The sequence below is a fragment of the Lepidochelys kempii genome, chromosome 7, assembly GCF_965140265.1.
Source record: "Lepidochelys kempii isolate rLepKem1 chromosome 7, rLepKem1.hap2, whole genome shotgun sequence".
Taxonomy (NCBI): Eukaryota; Metazoa; Chordata; order Testudines; family Cheloniidae; genus Lepidochelys; species Lepidochelys kempii.
Window position 1 is genome coordinate 52,407,987 of NC_133262.1, and position 23,797 is coordinate 52,431,783.

Below are 23,797 nucleotides of genomic sequence, written 5' to 3' on the forward strand. Positions count from 1 at the left end.
ACACACAGACCCTTTGTTTCTCTCCCTCCTCCCAGCTTTTGAAAGTATCTTGTCTCCCCATTGGTCATTTTGGTCAGGTGCCAGCGAGGTTACCTTTAGCTTCTTAACCCTTTACAGGTGAGAGGAGCTTTCCCCTGGCCAGGAGGGATTTCAAGGGGGTTTACCCTTCCCTTTATATTTATGACAGGGTGAAAAATTGTTCTCAACCTCTGAGGATAGAACAAGAAGCAATGGGCTTAAATTGCAGCAAGAGTTTAGGTTGGACATTAGGAAAAACTTCCTAACTGTCAGGGTTACAAACTGCCTAGGGAGGTTGTGGAATCTCTGTCATTGGAGGTTTTTAAGAACAGGTTAGACAAACACCTGTCAGGAATGGTCTAGTTATTATGTAATCCTGCCTTGAGTGCAGGGGACTGTACTAGATCACCCACTGAGGTCCCTTCCAATCCTATGATTCTATGAAAAGTAATTCTAAAGTTAGAAACTCCGAAACTTAAACAATCACTCCATTTCTGCAATGGCAATTCTGTTCAACAGTGCCTTCCCACACAATGCTAATCTAAAGCCATGCCATTTCTTTCTACTCAGTAACGGCTGTCCCAACCTCTCTCTCACCAGGCCGTGGCTGTGCCTCCATTTCGTGGCTGCTCGACTGTCTCCCAGCAGCTGGTTGGTCAGTTTAATTTGTAAAGTCATGGATCAGTTTGGGTAGAAGGCTAAAATCCTCCCCTTCCAGGTAACCCAAAGTCAAGACACACAGTAAAAGGTTTCACCAAACAAGCCTTTTGCTCTCCTTGGTCACCATGCCCAGCACTGCATGAAACGTCAGAATCCTCTAATGTTGCTGCCTCAGCTCCCCTGGCACTGCTGGCTCTATGTATGGTGGAGCTGGGGCAGCAGCACCTTGGGCTTCTTTGAAGCACTGATGCCCAAGCTAGCATGGGACCTTTACCATGCTGACAGTTGAGTTGAGCAATGAACAAGTGAGAGCTCTTGATGTTAATTCAGCTTCCCTCAGACCTCTGAGTCGTTATAATTCCTTCATAGAATTATTGTATGCAAATTAGCTGCAGAGGAAGAGTTAAATTACATCTGATGTCACAATGGCTGGCTGTACTTGGAGTTACCTGAGCTGTGGTTCTGATCCTGTCTGTAGCCTATATGATCATACCAATTAGACACAACACTCATTAACTTAATTACTACTTGATTTCTTCAATATAGCCTATGCACAAGACTTAAAAGAATTTTGACTATATGGAACATTTGAAGAGTCCATCTTATTCTGTTATTAAGATCACTTGGGACAAAGAAAAGAGACTACATTTCTTAAAATAATGATAGGTTTCAGAGTAACAACCGTGTTAGTCTGTATTCGCAAAAAGAAAAGGAGTACTTGTGGCACCTTAGAGACTAACCAATTTAGTTGAGCATGAGCTTTCGTGAGCTACAGCTCACTCCACAGTATGCATCCAATGCAGTGAGCTGTAGCTCACGAAAGCTCATGCTCAAATAAATTGGTTAGTCTTTAAGGTGCCACAAGTACTCCTTTTCTTTTTACATTCTTAAAAGACGCTTTTAAAATTAATTTTTAATTAATCTGTAAATTCTTACAAAATTCATTCTATGCTCAAAGAGTAGATGCTATGCAATCAAGGCGGATGCGCTGTATTTTTAATACAGCTATTGAAGGTACTGAGTGCCTTCCAAGCCCTAATGTATTTTTCCTCCCAGTCCCTGTGAGGTAGGGCAGTGCTATTCTCCCGATGGTACAGAGAGGGCCCTGAGGAACTCACGCCAACCCAGGTGAAAGGAGATCTGTGTATATAGTCTGTTGTTTTTTACCCTGCAGAACCAGGGTGCAGATAAATTTTCTAACTCACAGTGGTTTGTCTCTCACAACAGGGCGAAGTGTCTTTCAGTTGAAGGCAGTTACATGTGTGCAGCCCTCACTCCACATGTAAGCAGCAGAGCTGTGAAATCTGGCCCTGTCTCCAGAGCCCTGGCTGGCTGGGGATGGGCAGTGACTCAGGGAGCAGCCCTCTTCCCCCCCAGAGCCCTGGCTGGCTAAAGTGCTGGCAGGAAATCCTGCCCCTACCTTCTGCTTCCAGCCCTCCTCCCAATGAAGGAGGGGAATGCCATTCAAGGAGGGGTGGCATAGCCAGTGTCATGTGCTGCTGCAAGGGTCACAGCAGGCCCAGTGGATCCTGGGCTCAGGGCTGGGAGACAGGCTCAAGGAGTTGCCTCGGTGCATGGTCCATATACGTCTGTATCACAAGCAAAGAACAAGGCACTGCCCAAAGGGAAAGAAGATGATTTAGTTAGTGTTGGTCCTGCTTTGAGTAGGGGATTGGACTAGATGACCTCCTGAGGTCTCTTCCAACCCTAATATTCTATGATTCTATGCTTCTAAGGGCAGGTCTTCATTACCCACCGAATCGGCGGGTAGTGATCGATCTATCGGGGATCGATTTATTGTGTCTCGTCTAGACGTGATAAATCGATCCCCGAATGCGCTCCCTGTCGACTCTGGAACTTCAGATCATGAGAGGCAGAAGTGGAGTCGATGGGGGAGTGGCAGCGGTTGACTCGCCGTCGTCCTCACAGCCAGGTAAGTCGACCTAAGATACACTGACTTCAGCTATGCTATTTGCGTAGCTGAAGTTGCGTATCTTAAGTCGACCCCGCCCAGTGTAGACCAGGGCTAAGAGCCTTGATATGGGAGTAAGGGACTGTCAAGATTGTTCCTCGCAGTGTCAAAGACCCTTCAAAAAGTGCCTTGGATTCACATCATACTCCATTAATCAGACATGCCAATGGCACCAGGGTGTTATCCATGCTAATAAAGCTGTTGGCATTGAACTGCGTCCTGGAGAAATTCCTGGGAGAATGTCTGCAGCTCCATGGGGTGCAACAGTTTAGCTCACTCTGGCAGAGAGGAGAGCCCCCAGCACACACATCCTCATTATTATTGGTCAGAGCCATGTTGCACTGTCCTGGGAGTTATGTTCACTTATTCTAAGCTGAGCTGAGCTGAGCTACCCATGTTATTTTCAAAGCTGTCTCAAGTCCTCTCTTTTTCTTGCACTGCGATTTCACTACATTTACTATATTTGGTTCTGCATAGATCTGCTACAGTTCCCTATTAAATCTTCTTTTCCACCTATCATCCCCCCAGTTGGTCCAACAATCCATCTCAACACTTTACTTTGAAGATATTTAGCTGTCTTTCTTCCACCTTAGTAAGGTCTCACATCTACATAAAGCAATAGGCCATATAATGGTCTTGTAGCTTGGTCTTCTCAGCTGTTTGAAACTAAAAAATCTCTGCAGAGAAAAGCAACAGGTGTTCCCACTCTGTAACCCTGCCTTAATTTCCTCCTTCCCCAAATTGTCATTGGTAATTAAAGCTCCTCAGTATTTAGTGTCTGACTTGTTGATATCTATGGTTATTGATTGCTAGTAGGGCTGTCGATTATTCACAGTTAACTCACGCGATTAACTCAAAAACATTAATCGCGATTAATAGCAGTTTTAAACAATAGTACACCAATTGAGATTTATTAAATATTTTGGATGTTTTTCTACATTTCCATACATATTGTATTGTAATTGAAATCAAAGTGTATATTATTTTTGATTACAAATATTTGCACTGTAAAAGTGATAAACAAATAGTATTTTTCAATTCACCTCATACAAGTACTGTAGTGCAATCTCTTTGTCGTTAAAGTGCAATTTATATATGCTGGAGGATAAGGCACTCCAGGACTTTGAAGATGACAGATTGTAGAGAGATTTATCAGCAGCTTCCTGCCCTGTATAGGTTCTTTCTGGATTTTAGAAGGGCCATCACTTTTGACATTCTCCAGATCCTTGACAGGTTATCCTCATTGACAATCTGCATCAGAAATTTGGATAACCATTGACTGCTGTTGGTTCCAAGGTGTTTCAGGAAATCTGGCAAAATGTTGTATCCTGCCACCATTCCGGGTTTGATGTTGCTCAGTATAGTGTCTAGTTCATGGCATTATGATATGTTCTGTCTTATTATCTATCCCTTTCCTAATGGCTCCTAACATTCAGTTCGCTTTTTTGACTACCCCTGCACATTGAGCAGATGTTTTCAGAGAATGACTCCAAGAACTTTTTCTAGAGTGGTAACAGCTGAGTTAGACTCCATATTTTTGTATTTGTAGTTAGGATTATTTTTTCCAGTGTGCATTGTTTTGCAAGTATCAAAATTAAATTTCATCTGCCATCTTTGTTGCCCAGTCAACCAGTTTTATGAGATACCTTTGTAACTCTTCGCAGTCTGCTTTGGACTTAACCATCTTGAGTAATGTAGTATCATCTTCAAATTTTGCCAGCTCACAGCTTATCCCCTTTTCCAGATCATTAATGAATATGCTGAACAGAACAGGTCCCAGGACAGATCCTTGGGCGACCTTGATATTTATCTCTTACCACTGTGAAAACTGGCCATTTATTCCTACCCTTTGTTTCCTATCTTTTAACCAGCAACTAATCCATGAGACACCGTCCCTCCTACCCCATGACTACTTACTTGGTTTAAGAGACTTTGATGAGGGACCCTGTCAAAGACTTTCTGAAAGTCCAAGTACACTATATCCACTGGATCACCCATGTTGAGGCATGATGACAAAAGCTGTGTTGACTCTTCCCCAATATATCATGTTCATCTGTGTATCTGATAATTCTGTTCATTACTATAGTTTCAACCAAGTTGCCTGGTACCGAACTTAGGATTACCAGCCTGTAATTGCCAGAATTGCCTCTGGAGTCGTTTCAGGATGGAAGAAGAGTTCTATGTAAGCTCAATAGCTTGTCTCTCATCAATAAAAGATATTATCTCACCCATCTTGCTTCTCTAATATCCTGGGACCAAAACAGCTACAGCAACACTGCATAGCTCAATCTCAGACAGTTCCTCAGATTTGTTATCTAAAAAGAATGGCTCAGGTGTGGGAGTCTCCCTCACATCCTCTGCAGTGAAGACCAATTAAAGAATTCATTTAGATTCTCTGCAATGGCCTTGTCTTCCTTGAATGCTCCTTTAGCACTTTGGTCGTCCAGTGGCTTCACTGGTTGTTTGGCCGGCTTCCTGATTCTGATATACTTAAAAACTTTTTTTGTGTGTGTTGATTTTTGTGTCTTTTGCTAGTTGCTTTTCAAATTCTTTTTTGGCCTACCTAATTACACTTGACTTGCCAGAGTATATGCTCTTTTCTATCTTCCTCAGCAGGATTTGCCTTCCATTTTTTAAAGGGCGCCTTTTTGCCTGTGTGATGGGGCACCTGCCTTACACTGGGCACTAAGGGGTTAATAGAGCCCTAGGGAGGCTGTGCAGGAGGCAGCCAATCAGTGAAGGGCTGAGAGAGCAGCCAATCAGGGCCTGGCAGGCCCATATAAGAAGGGCTGAGGGGCAGATAAACTTCAGTAGCTGCTTGGAGCTTGAGAAGGGAAGATCAGGGGGAAGGTTGCTAGCATCCTGGACAGAGCAGTGCTGCTAGCATTGATTGGGGAGCTGCAGCGATTCGCAGGCTGAGGCCCTGAGACAGGGATGAAAAGGTTTCTGGGGAGCCACGGGGAGGTGGCCCAAGGAAATCAACTGAGGAGTTGGAGGGAATGCAGCAAATGGCAGCTATCTGTGGGGTCCCTGTGTTGGGAGCCAGAGTAGTGGGCAGGCCTGGGTTCCCCCACCCCCAACACCATTGAGGAAGTGGCCAGACAACTGGCGGCAGTTGCCACTGAGGGAAGTGGCTGGACAGAAACCTGCAGTTCCTCCGGAAGGGGGGAGAACAGAATATGTCATGGCTGGAGGGCTCTGTCCTGAAGAGGACGCCGTGGTCCTTGGAACGACATGGGTCCAGGAACAGAAGTGATGGCGGGTGAGACAGCACCAGAAGAGGGCACACTGGCTAGCAGAGCTAATCCCCAGGAAGCCAGCAGGAGGTGCTGCAGTGGTGAGTTGCACACTGTTACAACCTCTAACTGCCTCTTTGACTCTGCTGTTTAGCCATAGTGGCATTTTCTGGTCCTCTTACTGGTTTTTTTAATTTTTTTTTTTTTATTTGGGGCATACATTTAGTTCAAGCCTCTATTGTGGCGTTATAAAATAGTTTCCATGCAGCTTACAGGCATTTCACCCTTGCGACTGTTCCTTTTAATTTCTGTTTAACTAGCTTTTTCATTTTTGTGTACTTCCCCATTTTGAAGTTAAATACTCCTGTGGTAGGTTTCTTTATATTCCCCTGCCCCACACACACTAGGATATTAAATTTAATTACATAATGGTTGTTATTATTGGGTGGTGCAACTACATGAATCCCTAGGCCCGGATCCTGTGCTCCACTTAAGACTACATCAAGGATTGCCTCTCCCCTTGTGGTTTCTAGGCCTAGCTGCTTGAAGAAGCAGTCATTAACGGTGTCTAGATACTCTCTCTCTGCATCCCATCCTGAAGCGACATTTACCCAGTCAATATGGGGGGAGTTGCAATCCCCCATTATTATTGGGTTTTCTAGAGCAGACTAATTCATCCCACCTTTTTGAATGGACACCAGTTGCTGTGCCCAGGAAAGACCTCTTTAATGACTGTCTGATGGATTCAGAACCTAGAGAGTTGTCTGTGTTGTAGAATCTATTTCCTAGTTCAAGATACTCAAATTAGGCATCCATCTAATTTTTGAAATCTGGATGGCTTCTAAAGTAGCAGGGTTTAGTTCTCTGTGTGTTCATATTTACACTCTTGTTAGAAAACAAGGCACATATGATGTCTTCAAATTTCCACGTAGCAATGGCTTATACAGTCATGCTTTTATGAATGGCCAGCACACAGTCATACATCTATCAGAAGGGGTGAAAGGCATGAGGCAAAACCCAAGTATAATGAACTGAACCCTAGGATGGTACGAGGATGCATTGGGGATTAGTGTCATTTAAATTCTACAGCTAGATAGCAAGGTGGGTAGATGAACAGATAGGTATTTTAATGTGGTGATTTTGGAATACTGAATTTACATATTGTGACCTTGCACTCCATATTTTTATAAAAATGTTTATAAGTGTGGATATGATATAACTGGAGTATGCTTTATGCAAAAGGTCTCTTGTAAAGTATCATTACAAAGCTTATAATCTGAGTGTGGTCATGCTATTTGTATGAATGTATCATTCTTGTATTTGAAACTAGGAATATGAAATATAACCCTGAAGTCCTATTGTAATTATGCAAAGTGTTGGCCGTTAATGGTGGTTTGAACTCTTGATGGCTCCCATTAATCAGGACAATTGGTTGTAAATGGCTCTCTTTACTTGTAAGACTTCCTGTGTGCCAACAAGTGAGTAATGAAGTCTCACAGGACATGTGATCATGTCACCTGAACTGAATCCATCATTAACCTGGTGCTTTTCCATTTAGAAGGAGGGGTGGGAACCCAGAGAGAGAGACAAAGGATTCCCGCCTTGTGCCAAAGCTATTAAAGGGGGTGGAACAGAACAAAGGGGCTGCAGTCATGAGAAATCCCCTTTGTTACCACCTGAGCTGGAACTAACAAGAACTGTACCGGGGAAAGGATTGGGCCCAGACAAGGAAGGAGTCTCGTCTGTGAAAGAAGCTTATTGGAACATCTCTGAGGGTGAGATTTTACCTGTATTCAGTTTCTTAATGTATTAGGCTTAGACTTGCATGTGTTTTAGTTTGCTTGGTAACCTACTTTGTTCTGTCTGTTGTTACTTGAAACCACTTAAATCCTACTTCTTATGCTTAATTTTAAAAAAGGTTATTTTATTAACCCAGAGTAAGTGATTAATACCTGGGGGAGCAAACAGCTGTGTGTATCTCTCTATCAGTGTTATAGAGGGTGGACAATTTATGAGTTTACCCTGTATAACCTTTATTCAGAGTAAAATGGATTTATTGGGGTTTGGATCCCATTGGGAGCTGGGTGTCTGGGTTCTGGAGACAAAAATACCTGCTGAGTGGCTTTCAGTTAAAGCCTGCAGCTTTGGGGGCATGGTTCAGATCTGGGTCTGTGTTGCAGCAGACTGGTGTGTCTGGCTCACGAAGGCAGGGTTCTGAAGTCCCATGCCTTTAGGGAAAACGGGCTCAGAGGTAGTTTCAGCACGTCAGGTGACAGTCCCAAGGGGGTCTGTGTGACCGAACCAGTCACACACATAATGGAAATACTTTGCAAGAGAAACATTCTCATGCAAAAGTAACAGCTCTGCAGTCAGGGAATATCTGGATGTATTGGAGATCTGGTGATGACCTCCCTTGGTCTCCAGCACCTTCAACTGGAATTTCATCCTCATTTTACACCATTGCTTATTTTAGGGCTTGTATTCACTGCAAGAAAAGTGGCATTTTTTTACCTCCAAAGTAACTAATGTGCATGAGCTATCCTGAGGTAAAAAAACAGTGAAGAGCAGGCACTTTACTTTTACAAGATAAACTAGAGGAGGTCAGCCTTGTACTCCTATCTGAAGGTGACCTGGTCTAGTTTACCTTGCGGTCCTACTCTTCACTATTTTTGCCTTGAGATAGCTCACTCACATAGGTACCATAAGATAAAATATTGAATTTTTCTAACAGTGAAAACAAGCCCTTAGTTATAGAATCAGAGGACTTGAAGGGACCTCAAGAAGTCTTCTAGTCCAGTCCCCTGCACTCATGGGAGGACTAAGTATTATCTAGACATCCTTGACAGGTGTTTTGTCTAACCTGCTCTTAATCTCCAATGACACAGATTCCACAACCTCCCTAGGCAATTTATTCCAGATCTTAACTATCCTGACAGGAAGCTTTTTGTATTGTCCAACCTAAGCTGCTCTTGCTGCAATTTAAGCCCATTACTTCTTGTCCTATTCTCAGAGGTTAACAAGAATGCGTTTTTTTTGTTGTTTTTTCTCCCTCCTCCTTGTAACAACCTTTTATGTACTTGAAAACTGTTATCATGTCCCCTCTCAGTCTTCTCTTTTCCAGACTAAACAAACCCAGTGTGACACTGCACCCCATATTCTGCATAAAATATTGTTGATATGAATATGCCATAACTAAGATATGTATTATGCAATATGGGGTCATGTGAGGTATCATTGGAAAGGTTCTGATCTACTGAATGTGTTTATCCAATATGTATGTGTCATTTCAGTATTTGAGGTTGGGAATACTGACCATGTAACAATTACAACCATGTATGTATCTGCCTACTGTCTGGTGGGCATTCCCCCAATCAGCCTCAATGGGCCATTAGAAAGAATAAGAGCAGATACTACTCTCCCATCTTCCTCAGAAGCTTCCGGGGTTGCTGCTTTGATACTAAAGGGTCAGGTGATTGGGTCACCTGGTACTAGACCCCCATCTTGGGCTTTCAGTGTCTTTCCATTAAGAGGGGGGTGGGAGGTCAGACTGGGAAACAAAAGATTCCTGCCTTATGTAAATTCTATTTAAGGCTGGGGAGTAAGGCAATCAAGACTCTTCTCCATTGCCTCCCTGTCCAAGAAGGAAGATTGCTAAAAAGACCTGAAGGGAAAGGCAGGGGCTGAGACAGGGGACAAGTCTGTAAAGAGAAATAACTGGAACTCTAAGCTCCAGAAACTGCAACCTGCTTAAAACATCATTTAGGGTGAGAAATTACATTTTGTAACCTGTTTCTTGTGTGTATTAAGCTTAATTTGCATGTTGTGTTTTGTTTGCTCGGTAATCTGCTTTGTTCTGTTTGCTATCCCTTTAATCACTTAACATTTAACTTTTGTAGTTAAACTTATTTTTTGTTTGTTACAAATCCCAGTTTGTACAATTCATGGGGGGTGCAAAAAGCTGTGCATATCTGTCTTCATGTTGAGGGAGGGGGCAATTTTTGAGTTTGCGCTGTGCAGATCTCTCTCTCTCTCCAGTTCAAGACAATATTATATTGGATTTACACTCCAAAGGAGGTGTGCACGTGAGTGTTAAGTAAATCACTGAGCTGAATCTTCCCCACAGAGCTAATTTCAGTCTGTCTGCAGCTGGGTGTCCTTATGTGTGGGTGGGTGGGTGCGTGCGCATGCACGCTAGAGAAGGCTTGAGGACCTGGCACAGCTAGGACAGGATGAGGAAACCCAGGCTGGTGGAACCAGTGGGACCCCAGCACATCAGGTGGCACATCAAATGGCACCAGATGGGGGGGGTTCACCCATCACACCCAAGTTTTCCAATCTTCCCTCATAGGTCACATTTTCTAGACCTTTAATCATTTTTGTTGCTATCTCTTGACTTTCTCCAATTTGTCCACATATTTCCTGAAATGTGGCACCCAAAACTGGACACAATACTCCAGTTGAAGCCTAATCAGCATGGAGTAGAGCGGAAGAATTACTTCTCGTGTCTTGCTTACAACATTCCTGCTAATACATCCCAGAATTATGTTTGTGCTTTTTTTGCAACAGTGTTACACTGTTTACTCTTGGGGGAATTCTGCGCCAAAAAATTAACAATTCTGGGCAAAATATTTTCAAATTCTGCGTATTTTATTTGTCAAAATAACACCATATAATCACACCAGTTTCAATTATTTTTGGTCATTTATTTCAGAATAGCTATCAGCAAGTACGTCTGTAACAGTACAGAAAACAAAAAAGATTCAGGAAATGTTTTCACAAATAGATTCCTTACCAGGCATATTGAAACTGAACTCTGAGTGTATGTGTATGGGGGTGGGGGGGATGTGAGAGAACCTGGATTTGTGCTGGAAATGGCCCACCTTAATTATGCACATTATAGGGAGAATGGTCACTTTGGATGAGCTGTTACCAGCAGGATAGTGAGTTTGTGTGTCTGGTTTTTGGGAGGGGGGTGAGAGAACCTGGATTTGTGCAGGAAATGGCCCAACTTTATTATCATGCACATTGTGTAAAGAGTTGTCACTTTGGATGGGCTATCACCAGCAGGAGAGTGAATCTGTGGGGGTGGGGTGGAGGGTGAGAAAACCTGGATTTGTGCTGGAAATGGCCCACCTGGTGATCACTTTAGATAAGCTATTACCAGCTGGACAGTGGGATGGGAGGAGGTATTTTTTCATAGTCTCTGTGTATATATAAAGTCTGCTACAGTTTCCACGGCATGCATCCGATGAAGTGAGCTGTAGCTCACGAAAGCTCATGCTCAAATAAATTGGTTAGTCTCTAAGGTGCCACAAGTACTCCTTTTCTTTTTGCGAACTCTGAGTAATAATTCATTTAAACTACAATACAGAACCATATTTCCTTCACCCTTCAGAAGCAGTGCAAAGGCTTGGGGGAGTTAGGGGTAATGGAGGAACTAAGGGAGAGAGATGTAATTGCTGGGAAGGAGCCTGAGTGTGAACTTGAAGGGTTGTTGGGTATGGGTGGGAGAAGTACGGAACATGTGTATGGTGTGTTTTTTTTTTTTTTTTTGGGTGGGGAGGGATTGTTAGGGAACTTCCCTCATGCAGACCCTGGCTGACCCCTAGCCTCTCCCATTCAGTCAGCACATCTGATCCTGTCCCCATGTGTCCCTCCACCCTATGTAGCTCAGCACCGTCCTCCCCCGCTAGCCCTTGTGAGCTCCTGGCCTGGCCTGACAGGTGCTGTGAAGAAGGCAGTGCAAGCCCTTTCTTTTCCTTAGCTGGCCAGGAACTGCTGCTGTTCTATCATCACAGTGCCCTCTTGTGGGCAAAAGGCAGAACTGCAGCAACATTTTGGCAAAAAATTTTTTCTGTGCAAAAAAATAAAAGTATGTGTGGCTCATTAATTATGGACATGCACAGTAGTGCAGAAATTCTCCCAGGAGTAATTGACTCATATTTATCTTGTGATCTACTATGACCACCCCCAGATCCCTTTCACAGTACTCCTTCCTAGCCAGTCATTTTCCTATTTTGTGTATGTGCAACTGTTCCTGCCTAAGTGGAGTACTTTGCATTTGTACTTACTGAATTTCATTCCATTTTCTTCAGATTTTTCTGGATTATTCTGAATTTTAATCCTATCCTCCAAAGCACTTGCAACCCTCCCTGCTTGGTATCATCTGCAAACTTTATAAGTGTGCTCTTTATGCCATTATCTAAATCACTGATAAAAGATATTGAACAGAACCAAACCCAGAATGTATCTCTGTGGGACTTCACTAGATATGCCCTTCCAGCTTGACTGTGAACTACAGATAACTACTGTCTGGGAAAGGTTTTCCAACCAGTTATGCACCTACCTTATACTAGTTCCATCTAGGTTGTATTTCCTTAGTTTGTTTATGAGAAGGTCATGGGAGACAGTATAAAAAGCCTTAATAAAGTCCAATATACCACACCTACTGCTTTCCCACCCACCCCTCTCCACAAGGCTTGTTACCCTGTCAAAGAAAGCTATTAGGTTGGTTTGACATGATTTGTTCTTGACAAATCCATGCGGACTGTTACTTATCACCTTATTATCTTCTAGGTGCTTGCAAACTGATTGCTTATTTGCTCCATTATCTTTCCAGGTACTGATATAATTTATTCTTTCTGCAGTTGTCTTTTACTTTCCTTATATGACAGGTTTCAGAGTAGCAGCCGTGTTAGTCTGTATTCGCAAAATGAAAAGGAGTACTTGTGGTACCTTAGACTAACAAATTTATTTGAGCATAAGCTTTCATGAGCTACAGCTCACTTAATTGGATGCATCTGATGAAGTGAGCTGTAGCTCACGAAAGCTTATACTCAAATAAATTTGTTAGTCTCTAAGGTACCACAAGTACTGCTTTTCTTTTTCCTTATATGCTTACAATACAGTGTGTAACTAGAAATCTCATCCCTTTTAGGTGAGATGTCAGAAAAACTAAGGAGATGCAGGAAGGAACTGACTGCAGCTATAGACAGGGCATTTGAAGATCTCACAGCTCCTTTCTGTCACTCAGAAGACTGCATCAATAAACAGAATTCAGACTTGCAGACAGACACACCTTCCTCCTTGCCCCAAATGAATAGAGGTAGTTACAGAAGAGATCCTACTTCTACCTTATCTTCCTACTTCGACCAGTCTGCAGCAGTCTCCTGTGTGCTGGAAAAAAAGAATCCTGTCTTCATACCAAACCTTATTCCAGTAAGCATTGCCCAAAATCCCTTATGCCCAAAGAGAGAACCTTTGACAAGTAAGGAAAATACTTGGCTACGTTCTTCCGTTTTTGTGCCTGATAGACAACTTCCAAGAACTCTGGGGGACAGCGAGAGATGGAGGAAAGGGCATGCAAGGTACAATTTGTATTCACAGTTCTTTGTCATGAATACTGTTAAGACATGGTCAGGGTGTCCAGTTTCAAGACTTCCAAGAGGAGGGAACTTCTGAGGAGATATGTGCAAGAATGTTTCCTCCAGAAGCTCAGACAGTAGATATTATTTCTGAGAGGGGGAATGGGCTCTAGTGCTTAGAGGGGCACTGAGAATCAGGACTCCAGGGTGCTATTTCCAACTCTGTCACAAGTATTCGCTGCAATTTTGGGCAACCTCTCTTGCCCACATTTATCCTTCTGCCTGTAGGTGGAGAATGCTGTTTGCCTCCCTCCTAATGCCTTGCTACACAGGGCTGTGAAGCGTATCTCCAGCCTGTGTTATGTAGGAGTTTAGGCTACGTTATCATAATGGTGTCTTCTGGCCTGACTCTGTGAATGGTTTAGTATTAATTATTATTTGCATTACAGTAGCATCTAGAGACTTCAGTCTCAGGGCTCCTTTGTGCTAGGTGCTGTACAGTAAGACAGTCTCTGTTCCAAAGAGCTTGAAATGCAACAAAATGCATGTCTGAGACAAATTTCAGGTGAGTCACCATGTGAAAAAACCTTCACATGCATAGGACCCTACCAAATTTATGGTCCATTCTAATCAATTTCACAGCCATTGGATTTGAAAACTAGCCACATTTTCAGATGTTCACATCTGAAATTTCAGTGTTGTAACTGTGGGGGGCCCAACCCCCAAAAAGGCGGCGGTGGTTGCCAAAGCTGTTGCAGAGGGATTGCACCCCTCACTTCTGTGCTGCCTTCAGAGCTGGGCTGCACAAGCTTCCTGCAGCTGGAGGAGGCTCCTGGAGGTGGAGGTGGGTCTGACCTCCCCCATGCTCTTGGAAGTGCTACAGCTGGGGGCTCCTATCTGCTAGTCCTAGCCAGTGTCTGATTAATGCATGGGCCCTGCCCTGGCCAATTTGGGGGGCCCCCTGGAAAAATGGGCACCCCAAGTCCTGGCACAAGCTGTAGGGGCAGAAACCCCAAGCCCTGGCAGAAGACATGGGGGCAGAAGCCCTGAGCCCCAGCAGGATGCATGGGGTGGAAGCTTCATTTGGAGCTGCGGGGGCAGAAGCCCCAAGACTGGGTGTCCCAAGCCCTGGCTGGCGCCATAGGCGTAGAAGCCCTGAGCCCCAGCAGAAGCCCTGGGGAGCAGAAGCCCCGAGCCTGGGCACCCTGAGCCCTGGCAAGAGCCATGGGGGCAGAAGCCCCAACCCCAGGTGCCCTGAACCTGGGTGTCCCAAGCCCCAGCTGGTGCTCTGGGGGCAGAAACCCCAAGCTCAGGTGCCCCGAGCCATGGCAGGAGCCAGTGCATGGAAGCCCCTAGGCTGGGTGCCCTGAGCTGCTGCAGAAGCCCCGAACCCAGCTCCAGGGCTGCTGCAGCACAGAGGTGAGAGTGGTACACCCTCACTTCTGAACTGCCTTTGGAGGTGGGTCTGGTCTCCCCACTGAGAAAGGACATGCAGGGGAAGGACAAGCCCCTACCTGGCCACAACTAGTAGCTAGGAGCCCCTGCCTGGGATGCTCCCAGCAGCAGGGGGAGATCAGATTTCACAGGGAAGGGCTTATTTCATGGTCCATGACATGACTTTTCACAGCCATTAAATTGGTAGGGCCCTGCACGTGCACATTAGAAGATGTCTCGGACTATACAACCATTGTCACCATACCTTCATTTGAATGTGTACCCTACATTTAGTCCTTATGTTTATAAAGCTCCATTTTTGCTGTCAACCATTTGACAAACTTCTGCAGTGCAGCTTGCCCAGAGAACCAAAACCATTCTGTTGTTCTGTCTAGCAAAGATGCTGAAAGATGCACGAAGTCAGAAGCAAACGTAGCAGTCCATGCTGTCCCCCGAGACATTCCACAGGCTCTTCCTGACACACCTGGTGAGTCTAGAGCTCTGCTCTTCTTCCTTGCACTCAGGGCAGGCTGGCTTTTCCAGCTCTGTGAAATCTTTTAAAAACATCATCTCACCCTTTTGTAGAAGGGATTGTGAGGACCTGTAAATGTAAGGCGACAGATAACAGGCAATGGAGCTGTTTGCCACGAAGCCACCTGTTCAAATCCAGCCAGATCAGGCATAACTAAAGTTACTAAAAACTAGGGTGTTGATTACTCTCAGTTAACTCACGTGATTAACTCAAAGAAATCAATTGCAATTAATCACTGTTAAACAATAGAATACTAATTGAAATTTATTAAATATTTTTGGATGTTTTTCTACATTTTGAAATATATTGATTTCAATTACAATACAGAATACAATGTACAGTGCTCACTTTATATGATTTTTATTACAAATATTTGCACTGTAGAAATGAAAGAAATACTATTTTTCAATTCACCTCATACGAGTACTATAGTGCAATCTCTTTATCCTGAAAATGCAATTTACAAATTTAGAGGTTTTTTTTTGAGTGCAGTTATGTAACACAAACCCCAATGTAAAACTTCAGAGCCTACAAGTCCACTCAGTCCTACTTCTTGTTCAGCCAATTGCTAAGACAAACAAGTTTGTTTACATTTACAGGAGATAATGCTGCCATCTTCTTATTTACAATGTCACTTGAAAGTGAGAACAGGTATTTGCATGGCATTTTTGTAGCTGGCATTCCAAGGTATTTACATGCCAGATATGCTAAACATTCATATGCCCCTTCATGCTTCGACCACAATTCCAGAGGACATGCTTCCATGCTGATGATGCTCATTTAAAAAATAATGCGTTCATTAAATTTGTGACTGAACTCCTTGGGGGAGAACAATGTCTTCTGCTGTTTTACCCACATTCTGCCATATACTTCATGTTATAGCAGTCTCAAATGATGACCCAGCACATCTTATTCATTTTAAGAACACTTTCACTGCAGATTTGACAAAACGCAAAGAAGGTACCAATGTGAGATTTCTAAGGATAGATACAGCACTAGACCCAAGGTTTAAGAATCTGAAGTGCCCTCCAAAATCTGAGAGGGAGAAGGTGTGGAGCATGCTTTTAGAAGTCTTAAAAGAGCAACGCTTTGATGCAGAAACTAGAGAACCGGAACCTCCAAAAAAGAAAATCAACCTTCTGCTGGTGGCATCTGACTCAGATAATGAAACTGAACATGAGTCAGTCCACAATATTTTGGATCGTTATCAAGCAGAACCAGTCATCAGCATGGATGCATGTCCTCTGAATGGGTGGTTGAAGCATGAAGGGACAAATGAATCTTGAGAGCATCTGGCACGTAAATATCTTGCAAAGCCAGCTACAACAGTGTCATGAGAATGCCTGGTCTCACTTTCAGATGACATTGTAAACAAGAAGCAGGCAGAATTAATTCCTGCAAATGAAAACAAACTTTGTTTGCCTCAGTGACTTGCTGAACAAGAAGTAGGACTGAGTGGACTTGGAGGCTCTAAAGTTTTACATGTTTTATTTTTGAATGCAGGGGTTTTTTGTACATAATTCTATATTTGTAGGTTCAACTTTCATGATAAAGAGAGAGTACTGTAGTGCAATGAGGTGAATTGAAAAATACTATTTTGTTTTACAGTGCAAATATTTGTCATCAAAATCAGTGAGCACTGTACACTTTGTATTTTGTGTTGTAATTAAAATCAATATTTTAAAATGTAGAAAACATCCAAAAATATCTAAATGGTATTCTATTCTTTAACAGTGCAATTAATCACGATTAATTTGTTTAATCGTTTGACAGCCCCACTAACAACCACTAGCTGCTTGGTGAATTAGATTAAATGTGTTTGGTGTCTCAGTCCAGTTCACTCTGGATGTATGGCCATGCACCCTAAGCGGCAGCATGATGAATATGCTCAGCAAAAAAAGCCAAGCACTGAGTTGACATTGACGCTAAACTACCCTCTCAATCCAGAGGTGATGCCTCCAGCCGAGGGAGATATACTGTTTTCTACAGTATTCTTGCCAGCAAGTTAAAGAAGTATGGGCTGGATGAATGGACTATAAGGTGGATAGAAAGCTGGCTAGATCATCAGGCTCAATGGGTAGTGATCAATGGCTCCATGTCTAGTTGGCAGCCGGTATCAAGCAGAGTGCCCCAAGGGTTGGTCCTGGGGCTGGTTTTGTTCAATATCTTCATTAATGATCTGGAGGATGGCGTGGATTGCACCCTCAGCAAGTTTGCAGATGACACTAAACCTGGGAGGAGTGCTAGATATGCTGGAGGGTAGGGATAGGATACGGAGAGACCTAGACAAATTAGAGGATTGAGCCAAAAGAAATCTGAGGCTCAACAAAGAGGAGTGCAGAGTCCCACACTTGGGACAGAAGAATCCCATGCACTACTACAGACTAGGGACAAAGTGGCTAGGCAGCAGTTCTGCAGAAAAAGACCGAGGGGTTACAGTAGACAAGAAGCTGGATATGAATCGACAGTGTGCCCTTGTTGCCAAGAAGGCTAATGGCCTTTTGGGCTGTATACGTAGGAGCATTGCCAGCAGCTCGAGGGACATGATCGTTCCCCTCTATTTGGAATTCGTGAGGCCTCATCGGGAGTACTGTGTCCAGTTTCCACAAGAATGATGTGGACAAATTGGAAAGAGTCTGCCGGAGGGCAACAAAAATGATTAGGGGGCTAGAGCACATGATTTATCAGGAGAGGCTGAGGGAACTGGGATTATTTAGTCTGCAGAAGAGAAGAATGAGGCAGGATTTGATAGCTGCTTTCAAAGAGGATGGATCTACACTGTTCTCAGTGGTAGCAGATGATAGAACAAGGAGTAATGGTTTCAGGTTGCAGTGGGGGAGGTTTAGGTTGGACATTAAACTTTTTCACTAGGAGGGTGTTGAAACACTGGAATGCCTTACCTAGGGAGGTGGTGGAATCTCCTTCCTTTAGAGGTTTTTAAGGTCTGGTTTGAGAAAGCCCTGCCTGGGATGATTTAGTTGGGGATTGGTCCTGCTTTGAGCAGGGGGTTGGACTAGATGACCTTCTGAGGTCCCTTCCAACACTGACTTAAATCTTCTGTATGATCAGTTCACCACCTTCAATGCTGCCGAGCTGCCCCAATAGCAAATCAGTGTACCCCTTACCCCAGGGGGCAGACATACTAGACAGGGTATCCCCTCTGCCAAGATGGAGACTCTACAGTGCTTCTGCCATGACCTCCTGCTCCCAAAAGTCTTTTTCCTCATCTTTGATGCCTTCGGCAGGACTGCTTGTACACAGCTCAGATCCACCACATCCCAACCTGCGCCTCTCTCTCCTACTAGCCTTGCTAGTAGATCATCATCACAGATCTGCACTGCCTGTGGTCTGGGCATATTCCTCAGCCATGTGCACAGCAGAAGAAAGGACCTTCCTTAGAGGTTTTTAAGGCCCAGCTTGACAAAGCCCTGGCTGGGATGATTTAGTTGGTGTTGGCCCTGCTTTGAGCAGGGGCTTGGACTAGATAACCTCCTGAGGTCCCCTCCAACCCTGCTATTCTATGATTCTTAGCAATTGATGCGCTGCAGGCTTACCCGAGCTGTGTGCAATCCCTCAATCCTGCCAAATGCAATATCAAATGACCTGAAAAAGTGGCACTGGGAGCATATTATCAAGACAAACATCCTGCCCCAGTTACTATATGCCTACAGCCCCCAAGCTTACTCTGAGAATGGTGCCATTTGAAGCTATATTCACTTGATTCTAAGGCCAGATTCAGACTTCCCAGAATGCTCGCTACTAAGGCAGGCCTTTCACTTGGTATTGGGGCAGGATACAGAGACCTCACCCTGGGTATGTATAGAATGGGAACTTAACAGACCTCTTTCACTGCCATATATTCTGGGCTTATAAAACATGTCACTCCCCAATCCTTGCCTCTGCCATCTATACCACCAAACAAGAGATGCAGCCCAGATTTTGTTGTAGGGGAAAACCTATGACTAGGAAGGAGTGGATGAAAAGGGACATTTTCACACTTTCACAGCTCTGCCAATGACACCCCTATGTGCTTCTCAAACCTTGGTACTCCGCCCTGCAAAAGTCATATTTTTGCCAATATCTACAACTATGCTATGTACCGGCTCAGCTCAATGAATGAGCAACAAGCTGGCACATGAAATTCAGTATTGATAAACGCCAGGTAATGCACACTGGAGGAAAAAAATTAATTACCCACACAGCTTATTTGGAGCCCTGAAAAGCTGTATCAGGAAAGGCGACTAAGCATCACTGGACAGCTCAGTGGAGACCGCTGCTCAATGCGCATGTTGGGATTCATAAGGGATGGGATGGGATGGAGAGTGATGCAGAAAATATAATACCTTTATCTCCATCAACGGTAGAGCTTCATCTGGATAATGTGTGCAGGAGTGGTTACCCCTTATCAAAGAGACAACTGCAGAACTAGATGGGGGTTCAGAGAAGGATGACAAGAATGATCCAGGGCTTGGAGAACTCCTGTATGCTGAAAGATTAAAATGACTGGGATTGCTCACTTTAGAGAGAAGACATAAGAGGGGCAGGATAAAAATTTACAGAACACCCATGGTTCTGAGCCGCCCCCACAGCAAACCAATGTGGGGAGCCCAGTGCTCACAGCATACTAGGATACAAAAGGTCTCCTCAGCCAGTAGATGATGGGAGAGGTGTTGGTGCCCATGTAAAGATCCCTGAGTGGTTATAATGTAGCTATAGATATTTACAGCCTCTCTTACTCTGCTTCAATTACTGATTACACTTACGGACTGGTTTTCATGGCATTTTCCTTTATTTTGTAGGGAACCCAAACAGTTTGGGTATAGAGGAGTTATCAGGACAGCTGGCCCTAGTGAATGAGTTAAGCAGAGTTCACAGGCACTCAGGTGAGCCCCCCCTTACAGACCATGTTTTAGCCATCTTTATGGATGCGAGCAGCAGTTCTGAGACAAGGCACCGAAGGCCAAACATCGAGGATGAAGAGATTATCCAGACAGTTCTGGATTTGGAAGAGGATTACAGCACGGCCATCTCTGCTCTGCACCAGCTGAACTAGGGAAACTGGATCAAAGGTTTACATAGAAACAGTTCTCAAACATAGAGCCTTTCTGGGGAAAAAATGGCAGATTCCATGTAGTATAAAGGTTCAATTAAAATAATAGTAATTTATAAACTCAGTTTATTCTCAAACTCTCCCTTCTTTATGCTAGTGTTTTGTACTATTCATGTTTTCTTCTGAGTGCTGTTTGTTTTTTTTTTCTCATAAGAAGGGATGTTTCATTATCTATGACTGACTTTCTCCACCAATATTGCATCTGCAGATTCAAGTCTCCTGGGGTACAGAACCATTGTGAACAAAAGAAAATGTTAAGGGGCTGGCGCACTAGACATGTAGACATTATTGTGGAGCCAAACATATACAAGTTCTTTTATACTTCACCGATTCACTGTTCCTCTCAAATACAATAGAAACACACCAGTCCTAGACAAAAGCTACATTATACGAGAATCAGTTGAGAATATACACAGTTTGTGCTAAGACACACAATGAGTTACACCTAGCAAGGGACATAAAAAGCAGTAAGAAGTGGTTCTAGAAATATGTTAGACCTACATGTTCTTTCCCCTTTCTCTTCTATTAACTAATGGGAAAGGAGAGCAAATAACGGATGACACACAGAAGGTTGAAATGTGTAATGCTTTTTTGGCTTCAATCTTCACTGTGACCAGATGCTTAAAACAATTAATATTAACAAGGGGCAAGGAACTCATACCAAAATAGGGAAAGAACAGGTTAAAGAATTTTTATATGTATTCAAGTTAGTAGGGCCTGATGAAATTCATCCTATGGGCCTTACAGAACTAGCTGAAGCAAACTCTGAACCATTGGTGATGATCTTTGAGAACTTATGGAGGACAGCTGAGGTCCTAGAAGAGAGGGGAAGAGCAAACATAGTACCTATCTTTAAAAAGGACTGGCTGGCCAGTGGGTGGGCGGGGTGGTGAAGAGGCCAGTGGCTGGGGGCCAGGTGAGCTGGCAGCGGGGGACAGAGGCTGAGGAGGTGAGCGGGCGACGGGGGTGAGTAGGTGAGCTGGGGGGGAGATGACGAGCCGGGGGGGGTGGGCGGGCAGTGGTGGTAATACCAGATTTACCACGGCACCACTGGCGCTGGGCCCACAGGTCCAAAGGGGCCCCGGCCCAGCCTGCTCTTCTCCATTCACCTGCTCTCTCCTGTGGGGGCAGAAGCTTGATGCTGCCGGCAGCTGGGGCTCCTGCTGCAGTAGGTCTCTGCTGGCAGCCAAGCTCCTCCCTGGCCTCTTCCCCCAGCATGCTACGTTCCCTCCCCTCCCCCTCTTCCTGCCGCCGCTTGCTGGCAGGAGGGAGGGGGAAGAGCGGAGCCTCAGCACACTCGCTGCTCTGGGGTGGAGGAGGAGGAGAAGAGGAGGGAGCATGGCCTTGGGGAAGGGGCTGGAATCGGGGCATACCCCCTCCAGCCCCTGCTGTGAGCACCCCCACAACCCCAGCCCACACCCCCAGCCCTCTGCCCACCCTGACCCCTGCACCCCCCTAGCCCCCTGCCCTGACCCCTGTACCTCTTCACACAGCCCACACCTCCCCAGCCCCCTGCCCTGACTCCTGAACCCCCCTCATACACACCCAACCCCTGCCCTGATCCCTTCCCCAGCGCCTCCCCCACAACCTTCCTATTACCAGCAGGAGAGTGAGTTTGTGTGTGTATGGGGGTGGGGGTGGGTGAGAGAACCTGGATTTGTGCTGGAAATGGCCCACCTTGATTATCATGCACATTGTAGGGAGAGTGGTCACTTTGGATGAGCTATTACCAGCAGGATAGTGAGTTTGTGTGTGTGGTTTTTGGGAGGGGGGTGAGGGGGTGAGAGAACCTGGATTTGTGCAGGAAGTGGCCCAACTTGATTATCATGCACATTGTGTAAAGAGTTGTCACTTTGGATGGGCTCTCACCAGCAGGAGAGTGAATTTGTGTGGGCGGGTGGAGGGTGAGAAAACCTGGATTTGTGCTGGAAATGGTCCAACCTGATGATCACTTTAGATAAGCTATTACCAGCAGGACAGTGGGGTGGGAGGAGGTACTGTTTCATATTCTCTTTGTATATAAAGTCTGCTGCAGTTTCCACGGTATGCATCCGATGAAGTGAGCTGTAGCTCACGAAAGCTCATGCTCAAATAAATTGGTTAGTCTCTAAGGTGCCACAAGTACTCCTTTTCTTTTTGGGAAAAGAGGGTTTGTTTCCACGGGGCGGGCAGCGCTTGGGGGGGAGGGGTTGTTTCCGCGGGGGGTTTTGGCCCTCAGCTGTTTTCTTTGGAGTAATATGACCCTTGCCGCTTTACGAGTTGTGCAGGCCTGTATTAAACAATCAAACTGTAAGCACCTAGAGAATAATAGCGTTATAAGTAATAGCCAAGATCAATTTGTCAAGAAGAAATCATGCCAAACCAATCTGATTTCCTTCTTTGACAGGGTGACCAGTCTCATGAATAGGGGGGTTGATGGGTTTCACCAGGCGTGTCACCTGGAACTGGGGTACCACTGAGTCCCCTGACCCATCAGCTTGGGCTCCCTTTTACACTGTATTGCTGTGACAAGCTGCAAAGCCCGCCAGCCTGCACTTTCACCAGCATACATACAGGTAGGGGCACACCTAGTTGCAGTTACATGCAGACTCTCTGACCAGCCCCTGCATGGGAAGACTACAGCTAGGGCAACTATCAGCTCCTCAGCATGCACCCCTTCTGGAGTATAAACCCAAAATTATACCATCTTGCACTTCACAGGGAACTATACAGCAAAAGCTCATAAAATTCACCCCTCCCTCAATGTGGAGAGGACTATACAGCAGCCCTGCATTATGATTCCCACACACTGGGTTAGATAAAGGGAAAACAAGTTTATTAACTACAAAAGATAGATTTTATGTGATTATAAGTGATAGCAAGCAGCTCAAAGCAAATTACCTAGCAAACAAACACCACCACAAACTAAATTTAATATACTAAACATATAGGGTAAGAAGCTGCTATTCGTATCATCTCTTTGAATATAAGTAGGCTGCATATTCTTAAGACGCAAGCTGCACTTGCTTACAGCGTGGAATCCCCAGGTGTTCCATTCACAGGCTAAAAATCCCTTTAGCCTGGGACCATCACTTCCCCCAGTTCAGGCTTTGTGCCTCAGGTGTTTCCAGGTGTGGTGTTGTAGGGAGAGGGAGGTACCATCATGATGTCATTTCCACCTTTTATATCTTCTCCCCACTTGCTGGAAAGCTCTTTTGCTGTGACCTGGGTCAAACAGTTCCCACTGTGTAGTGCTATCTCTGAGAGGTTTCTATTGTACACAGTTCCTGGGGTAACCCTTGTGTGTGTGTGCATTTCCTCAATAAGCCATTAACATTCGTTTGGCCTTTTTACTGTTGTACCTCAAAGGCTGCTTGTGGGTGTTTTCAACCTCAGGCCATGTTTCAGTAACACATACATAGCCAAACTTCATAATTTCACATACAATGATCGCACACACAATCAAATGAGATATTAATGTCTAGCAGATTA

At 44.6% G+C, this 23,797-nt stretch overlaps 1 protein-coding gene across 1 annotated transcript; it reads left to right on the top strand.

Moving 5' to 3' along the window:
- Nucleotides 1–3,674: 3,674 nt before the first annotated feature.
- On the top strand, nt 3,675–20,317 carry C7H3orf62 (chromosome 7 C3orf62 homolog). Its single transcript, XM_073352716.1, is given in 5 exon segments — nt 3,675–5,885; nt 5,888–5,987; nt 12,824–13,253; nt 15,080–15,171; nt 20,016–20,317. Coding segments are annotated over 5 exon segments (927 nt in total). The 5' UTR covers nt 3,675–5,834; the 3' UTR covers nt 20,270–20,317.
- The last annotated feature ends 3,480 nt before the right edge of the window (nt 20,318–23,797 follow it).